General features: G+C 55.9%; 1 protein-coding gene across 1 annotated transcript in view; it reads left to right on the forward strand.

Annotated features, from left to right (window-relative positions):
* The window catches only part of LOC123492911 (basic proline-rich protein-like), a 32,999-nt gene that overhangs the window by 22,689 nt on the left and 1,364 nt on the right, over window positions 1-8,946 (forward strand). Inside the window, exon 2 of the mRNA XM_045226602.1 lies at window positions 1,540-3,868. Within this exon, the coding sequence (XP_045082537.1) occupies window positions 1,540-3,868 (2,329 nt within the window). The remainder of the gene's footprint in view (window positions 1-1,539; window positions 3,869-8,946) is intronic.

Consider the following 8,946-nt stretch of genomic DNA (forward strand, 5'->3'; position numbering starts at 1 on the left):
TGAGCTGCTCCGACAGGCCCTGGTAAAAGGCCGCTTGCAAAGACTCCTCGTTCCACCCACTCTCCACAGCCAACGTCTTGAACTCGATCACGAAGTCGGCCACGCTGCGAGTTCCTTGGTGAAGAGAAAACAGACGCCTAGCTGCGTCCCTCCCTCGGACGGAATGGTCGAAGAGCTTCCTCATCTCGGCCGTGAACCCCTGGTATGAAGCCATGCAGGGATCCTGTCGTTCCCAAACGGCTGAAGCCCACTCCAGCGCTCGACCACGCAGCAACTCAATCAAAAAGGCTATCCTAGCCTTGTCAGTGGCATAAGAGTAGGGCTGTAGATCGAACACTAATCCACACTGCATAAGGAAGGAACGGCATCTTCCCAGATCCCCCTCATATTTCTCCGGCGTCGGAACCTTGGGCTCACGGAGGGACACCACTTCAGAAGCGGCAGGCGAGATGGGTGGAACCGGTAGTGGGTCCTCCACCGGACACTGGCGTTGGTTCTGGACCTCCATCAGGCCGGTAGAAAGGTTCCGAACTGACAACGCGATCTCCTGTAGTACCGTGCTATGATGGCCCAACATCTTCTCCTGCTGGGTAATGGCATGGCGAACGGAGTCCAGGTCCGCTGGGTTCATAATTGGCCGGATCGTTCTGTCACAGTTCCCTCAGCCAGAACCCAGAAGCAGACCAGGACCAGGAGAGTTGAACGAAAGTGAGGGTTTATTCAGATAACAAAAAGGTGCAGAATAATCCAGGGACAGAGCGGACGGCGTGGGTGAGTAGTTGGGGGTGCAGTACTTGGTCCAGTGATGGCTCGGCAGCCGCCGACCATCAGGCAGAGGTGGGGTGAAGGTTCCGGACGTGTGACTGCAGGTGGAACAAAAACGGAGGTAAGGACACAAAAACTTGACAAAGTACAAAACAACCAAAACTCACGCTAGCACTCAAAACTGATACGCAGATACACCTACTGTTCATGGCTAACGATCCGGCAGGAACTGGATGTTGGGCCAGAGCCTAAGAAAGGTGCTGATTAGGCCCAGGTGTGCAGATTGCTAAATGGGAAGCAGGTGCGGAAACCAGAGCGCTCCCCGGAGCGTTCCCGAACCCTCGGGAAACTGGAGATTACGAACAGGACCCGACTCAGACAGCCGGGATCGTTACAATGTACATGTAGGTAGGGGTAAAAGTGACTAGTCAATCAGGATAGATAATAAACAGAGTAGCAGCAGTGTTGGTAGTTGAGGTAATATGTACATGTAGGTAGGGGTAAAAGTGACCAGTCAATCAGGATAGATAATAAACAGAGTAGCAGCAGTGTTGGTAGTTGAGGTAATATGTACATGTAGGTAGGGGTAAAAGTGACTAGTCAATCAGGATAGATATTAAACAGAGTAGCAGCAGCGTATGTGAAGAGTGTGAAAGTGTGTCTATTTGTGAGTGTGTGTGGCGTCAATATGCATGTGTGTGTGAGTGTATGTAGTGTGTAAGTGTGTGTGTGAGTGTGTGTGTTGGAGTGTCACACTCTCCCACTGAGCCCCAGGAGCCCCTGGCTGGTGGCTGCTATCAGTTGCCATGCTGCCCAGCCCCGGGATCTGGGAAGGTGGGGTCAATTCCTAGGGAGTATGGCAGTCTGGCTAGGGCCCTCCCCTCAACCAGCCCTCCAGGCCCAGGCCCCAGGGCCCTCTCCTCAACCAGCCCTCCAGACCCCAGGGCCCTCTCCTCAACCAGCCCTCCAGGCCCAGACCCCAGGGCCCTCTCCTCAACCAGCCCTCCAGGCCCAGACCCCAAGGCCCTCTCCTCAACCAGCCCCCCAGGGCCCAGGGCCCAAGGCCCTCTCCTCAACAAGCCCTCCAGGGCCCAGGGCCCTCTCCTCAACCAGCCCTCCAGGGCCCAGGGCCCTCTCCTCAACCAGCCCTCCAGGCCCAGGGCCCAGGGCCCTCTCCTCAACCAGCCCTCCAGGGCCCAGGGCCCTCTCCTCAACCAGCCCTCCAGGGCCCAGGGCCCTCTCCTCAACCAGCCCTCCAGGCCCAGGCCCCAGGGCCCTCCCCTCAACCAGCCCTCCAGGGCCCAGGGCCCTCCCCTCAACCAGCCCTCCAGGGCCCAGGGCCCTCTCCTCAACCAGCCCTCCAGGGCCCAGGGCCCTCTCCTCAACCAGCCCTCCAGGGCCCAGGGCCCTCTCCTCAACCAGCCCTCCAGGGCCCAGGGCCCTCCCCTCAACCAGCCCTCCAGGCCCAGGCCCCAGGGCCCTCCCCTCAACCAGCCCTCCAGGGCCCAGGGCCCAGGGCCCTCTCCTCAACCAGCCCTCCAGGCCCCAGGGCCCTCTCCTCAACCAGCCCTCCAGGGCCCAGGGCCCCTCTCCTCAACCAGCCCTCCAGGGCCCAGGGCCCCTCCCTCAACCAGCCCTCCAGGCCCAGGCCCCAGGGCCCTCCCCTCAACCAGCCCTCCAGGGCCCAGGGCCCAGGGCCCTCCCCTCAACCAGCCCTCCAGGCCCAGGCCCCAGGGCCCTCTCCTCAACCAGCCCTCCAGGGCCCAGGGCCCTCCCTCAACCAGCCCTCCAGGGCCCAGGGCCCTTCCCCTCAACCAGCCCTCCAGGCCCAGGCCCCAGGGCCCTCTCCTCAACCAGCCCTCCAGGGCCCAGGGCCCCTCCCTCAACCAGCCCTCCAGGCCCAGAACCCAGGGCCCTCACCTCAACCAGCCCTCCAGGCCCCAGGGCCCTCCCCTCAACCAGCCCTCCAGGCCCAGAACCCAGGGCCCTCTCCTCAACCAGCCCTCCAGGCCCAGACCCCAAGGCCCTCTCCTCAACCAGCCCTCCAGGCCCAGACCCCAGGGCCCTCCCCTCAACCAGCCCTCCAGGCCCAGACCCCAGGGCCCTCTCCTCAACCAGCCCTCCAGGTCCCAGGGCCCTCTCCTCAACCAGCCCTCCAGGTCCCAGGGCCCTCTCCTCAACCAGCCCTCCAGGGCCCAGGGCCCAGGGCCCTCCCCTCAACCAGCCCTCCAGGCCCAGGCCCCAGGGCCCTCCCTCAACCAGCCCTCCAGGGCCCTCTCCTCAACCAGCCCTCCAGGGCCCTCTCCTCAACCAGCCCTCCAGGCCCAGGCCCCAGGGCCCTACCCTCAACCAGCCCTCCAGGGCCCTCTCCTCAACCAGCCCTCCAGGGCCCTCTCCTCAACCAGCCCTCCAGGCCCAGGCCCCAGGGCCCTCCCCTCAACCAGCCCTCCAGGGCCCTCTCCTCAACCAGCCCTCCAGGGCCCTCTCCTCAACCAGCCCTCCAGGGCCCTCTCCTCAACCAGCCCTCCAGGCCCAGGCCCCAGGGCCCTCTCCTCAACCAGCCCTCCAGGGCCCTCTCCTCAACCAGCCCTCCAGGGCCCTCTCCTCAACCAGCCCTCCAGGGCCCTCTCCTCAACCAGCCCTCCAGGCCCAGGCCCCAGGGCCCTCTCCTCAACCAGCCCTCCAGGGCCCTCTCCTCAACCAGCCCTCCAGGGCCTTCTCCTCATCCAGCCCTCCAGGGCCCTCTCCTCAACCAGCCCTCCAGGGCCCTCTCCTCAACCAGCCCTCCAGGGCCCTCTCCTCAACCAGCCCTCCAGGGCCCTCTCCTCATCCAGCCCTCCAGGGCCCTCTCCTCAACCAGCCCTCCAGGGCCTTCTCCTCATCCAGCCCTCCAGGGCCCTCTCCTCAACCAGCCCTCCAGGGCCCTCTCCTCAACCAGCCCTCCAGGGCCTTCTCCTCAACCAGCCCTCCAGGGCCCTCTCCTCAACCAGCCCTCCAGGGCCTTCTCCTCAACCAGCCCTCCAGGGCCCTCTCCTCAAACAGCCTCTCCGGACCACAGTTCTGGGAACTAAACCTGACGTTGCTATTTTTACCCCAGAGAGAGGTAACATGCCACGTTAATTAATCAGAGAATATTTCTTCATTTCCAGAGGAGAATGTTCCTGGACGTTTATAGGAAATAGTTCCTAGACATTTCTATGGTTTATTTTACTGTGAAATACCACCGCTCCGTCTCACATCGTTGGCTGAACTATATTCACCTCCTGGTGTCCATTCCTTAATCCATAAGGAAAAAGGCTTAATACCTGGAAGGACTGATTGCCATAGGTGGTTAAGTGGCATAAATGTGATGTTTAGGGACTCTCCTCTCAACTGACAGTGTGATGGTAGTGTTTGCCAACGTTAGCGCGACACCGAGCGTGATCGTGTGAGATGGTGCGAGGGTGACGAGCTCTCACACAACGTGCAACAGTCTGGTCATCTCGCTCCAATGATCTCATATTTAATATATTCTTTGGTCATCATCTTCAGTCAGTCAGATAGAGGTGTGGTAGCGCGAGCTGCTTTAGGTGGGGCAGTATTCCTCCGTGGATAATCATACTGGTCCAAGAACGTCTTCAAAACAACACCATGCCAGGAAGCAGAAAGAAAAGCCACACTCAGAACTATATCACACTAACCATAATTACTACGTGTAATTAGTATCATTCAGAGGTATCACACTGTGTCACGAATTCAGCCGAGGCTGCCCCTCCTCCTTGCTCGGGCAGGTTTCGGCGTTCGTCGTCACCGGCTTACTGGCCACTACTGCTCCATTTATCATCACTCCATTTGTCTTGTCTTGTCAATCACACACACCTGGTAGTCATTCCCTCATTAGTCTGTGTATAAGTGTTCCCTCTGCCCCCTTGTCCTTTGTGAGTGATTGTTCATTGTGAGAGTGAGTAGCTCGGTTGAGCTACTCTTTCCTTGTATGTAGCCAAGGTGGATTTTTCCCTTGTGCTAGTTTAGTTTTGACGCTTGCTGCACTTTATTCATGTACACTGAATAAACTCTGGATTTCTGTGTTTTACCTCATGCGCCTCACACCTCATCACAGAATCACTCACCTGAATCACTCACCTATTCAAAGGCCTGCCGCCTCCTTCCTCTGCCCGGTCTCCCCACGGCTCTGCAAACTGCACTACGGGGTACCAGAACTCTCTCCGCCACTCCTCTACGAACCTAACGCCATTTCAGTGTGTTTTAGGTTATCAACCGGTTCTGGCACCGTGGCACCAGAGCCAGACCGAAGCTCCTGCGGTGGATGACTGGTTTTGGCGCGCGGAGGAGACGTGGAATGCTGCCCATGTTCACCTCCAATGCGCCGTGCGTTGTCAGAAGGAAAACGCTGACCTTCACCGCAGTGAGGCCCCCGTCTTTGTACCGGGGGAACGGGTCTGGCTCCCGACCCAGAATCTGCCCCTCCGCCTGCCCTGCCGGAAGCTGAGCCCGCGGTTTATAGGGCCATTCAAAGTCCTGAGGAGAATCAACGAGGTCACATATAGGTTATTATTCCCCCCTGATTACCGTATTAACCCCTCGTTTCATGTGTCTCTCCTCAGGCCGGTGGTGGCTGGTCCGCTCCAGGGGTCAGAGGTGCGGGAGGTCCCTCCACCTCCTTTGGACATCGAGGGGGCACCAGCGTCCGTTCCATACTGGATTTAAGGCGCCGGGTGGGGGGCCTTCATACCTCGTGGAGTGGGAAGGGTACGGTCCGGAGGAACGGTTCTGGGTCCCGGTGAGGGATATCCTCGATCCCTCTCTGTTGAGGGACTTCCATCGTCAATTTTTAACATTTAAGTCATTTAGCAGACACTCTTATCCAGAGCGACTTACAAATTGGTGCATTCAACTTAGGATAGCCAGTGGGACAACCACCCTTTTTTTTATGGGGGGTAGAAGGATTACTTTATACTATTCCAGGTATTCCTTAAAGAGGTAGGGTTTCAAGTGTCTCCGGAAGGTGGTCAGTGACTCCGCTGTCCTGGCGTCATGGGGGAGCTTGTTCCACCATTGGGGTGCCAGAGCAGCGAATAGCTTTGACTGGGCTGAGCGGGAGCTGTGCTTCCGTAGAGGTAGGGGGGCTAGCAGGCCAGAGGTGGATGAACGTAGTGCCCTCGTTTGGGTGTAGGATCAGAGCCTGAAGGTAAGGAGGTGCCGTTCCCCTCACAACTCCGTAGGCAAGCACCATGGTTTTGTAGTAGATGTGACCTTCAACTGGAAGCCAGTGGAGTGTGCGGAGGAGTGGGGTGACATGAGAGAACTTGGGAAAGTTGAACACCAGACGGGCTGCAGCGTTCTGGATGAGTTGTAGGGGTTTAATGGCACAGGCAGGGAGCCCAGCCAACAGCGAGTTGCAGTAATCCAGACGGGAGATGACAAGTGCCTGGATTAGGACCTTTGCCACTTTCTGTGTAAGGTAGGGTCGTACTCTGCGAATGTTGTAGAGCTTGAACCTGCAGGATCGGGTCACTGCTTTGATGTTAGCGGAGAACGACAGGGTGTTGTCCAGGGTCACGCCAAGGTACTTTGCACTCTGGGAGGAGGACACAATGGAGTTGTCAACCGTGATGGCGAGATCATAGAGCGGGCAGTCCTTTCCCGGGAGGAAGAGCAGCTCCGTTTTGCTGAGGTTCAGCTTGAGGTGGTGATCCGTCATCCACACTGATATGTCTGCCAGACATGCAGAGATGCGATTCGCCACCTGGTTATCAGAAGGGGGAAAGGAGAAAATTAATTGTGTGTCGTCTACGTAGCAATGATAGGAGAGACCATGTGAGGATATGACAGAGCCAAGTGACTTGGTGTATAGAGAGAATAGGAGAGGGCCTAGAACTGAGCCCTGGGGGACACCAGAGCACGTAGTGCGGAGACAGATTTTCGCCACGCCACTTGGTAGGAGCGACCTGTCAGGTAGGACGCAATCCAAGAGTGAGTAGCGGCGGAGATGCCCAACTCGGAGAGGGTGGAGAGGAGGATCTGATGGTTCACAGTATCAAAGGCAGCGGATAGGTCTAGAAAGACGAGAGCAGAGGAGAGAGAGTTAGCTTTAGCAGTGCGGAGAGCCTCCGTGACACAGAGAACAGCAGTCTCAGTTGAATGACCAGTCTTGAAACCTGACTGGTTTGGATCAAGAAGGTCATTCTGAGAGAGATAGCAGGAGAGTTGGCTAGAGACGGCACGCTCAAGAGTTTTGGAGAGAAAAGAAAGAAGGGATACTGGTCTGTAGTTGTTGACATCGGAGGGATCGAGTGTAGGTTTTTTGAGGAGGGGTGCAACTCTCGCTCTCTTGAAGACGGAAGGGACATGGCCAGCGGTCAAGGATGAGTTGATGAGCGAGGTGAGGTAAGGGAGAAGGTCTCCGGAAATGGTCTGGAGAAGAGAGGAAGGGATAGGGTCAAGTGGGCAGGTTGTTGGGCAGTGTGAGCAGGACCATCGGTGTCATTTGACTTATGTAAATGAGGATCGGATGTCGTCAACCTTCTTTTCAAAATGGTTGACGAAGTCATCCACAGAGAGAGAGGAGGGAGGGGGAAGAGGAGGAGGATTCAGCAGGGAGGAGAAGGTGGCAAAGAGCTTCCTAGGGTTAGAGGCAGAGGCTTGAAATGTAGAGTGGTAGAAAGTGGCTTTAGCAGCAGAAACAGAGGAAGAAAATGTAGAGAGGAGGGAGTGAAAAGATGCCAGGTCCGCAGGGAGTCTAGTTTTCCTCCATTTCCGCTCGGCTGCCCGGAGTCCTGTTCTGTGAGCTCGCAATGAGTCGTCAAGCCACGGAGCAGGAGGGGAGGACCGAGCCGGCCGGAAGGATAGGGGACATAGAGAGTCAAAGGATGCAGAAAGGGAGGAGAGGAGGGTTGAGGAGGAAGAATCAGGAGATCGGAGGGAGAAGGATTTAGCAGAGGGAAGAGATGATAGGATGGAAGAGGAGAGAGTAGCGGGAGAGAGAGAGCGAAGGTTGCGACGGCACATTACCATCTGTGTAGGGGCAGAGTGAGTAGTGTTGGAGGAGAGGGAGAGAGAAAAGGATACAAAGTAGTGGTCGGAGACTTGGAGGGGAGTTGCAGTGAGATTAGTAGAAGAACAGCATCTAGTAAAGATGAGGTCAAGCGAGATATCACACTAACCATAATTACTATGTGTAATTAGTATCAGTATATGTGGGTTAGAATATCACATGAATTCAAAACCCAAGTAAGGCATCAAATTACAAGTACGAGCGGAAGAATAAAGCCTTTGATACAGAACAGTCACTGTATCGACGTTATAAAGACATACTAAAGTCAATAGGAGACACCTGGCTGGTGCCTGTAGGAACCACATCAAACACCACCTCTCTGTCCACAACATGGTGATTCAATTAGAGCCGTAAGGCCTCACTTTCAGCAGAGCACACGTGCGCGAACACACACACACCACACACATTCAGAAATGTTCTCACACAGACAGAGAGCTTGGTGGACACGAACAGCGTAAAAAATATTTACAAGACGAAATTGTAGCGGTGTGTGTAGTGTGAGAGTGACTGGGCCCTGTGTGGTCTGAATACCAGCCCAGCTAGCAGCAGAACCCCCCTGTATACTGTAATTCATGTTTTGGATCTCCACCAACTATTGCAGGCCGGGGAAAAGATCATCAGGGAGCGGATATAGGGAAGGGGAGGGGGGGAGGAGGGGGGACGACATCACCCCACTTCCTGTGAGCTCCAAGCCTGGCATGCACTTCATGTGTTGATCCTCTGTAGTTCAATTGGTAGAGCACGGCGCTTGTAACGCCAGGGTTGTGGGTTCGATTCCCCGGGACCACCCATACGTAAAAATGTATGCACGCATGACTGTAAGTCGCTTTGGATAAAAGCATCTGCTAAATAGCATATTATTATTATTATATTATTATTATATTATATTATATGTGGACAAAACCACCTATTGTCAGATATATTAATACCGTAAAGACCTTAATAAACCAATAAGCTTGATCCCTCATGTCTCCAAGAGCTCCAAGCCTGGCATGCACTTCATGTGGACTAAACCACCTATTGTCAGAGATATTAATACCGTAAATACCTTAATAAACCAATAAGCTAGGTCCCTCATGTCTCTAAGCCAGAGAATCACTAGAGGAGGGGGGCTGTGAGTGTTGACA

The sequence above is a fragment of the Coregonus clupeaformis genome, chromosome 17, assembly GCF_020615455.1.
Source record: "Coregonus clupeaformis isolate EN_2021a chromosome 17, ASM2061545v1, whole genome shotgun sequence".
In the NCBI taxonomy this organism is placed as follows: domain Eukaryota; kingdom Metazoa; phylum Chordata; class Actinopteri; order Salmoniformes; family Salmonidae; genus Coregonus; species Coregonus clupeaformis.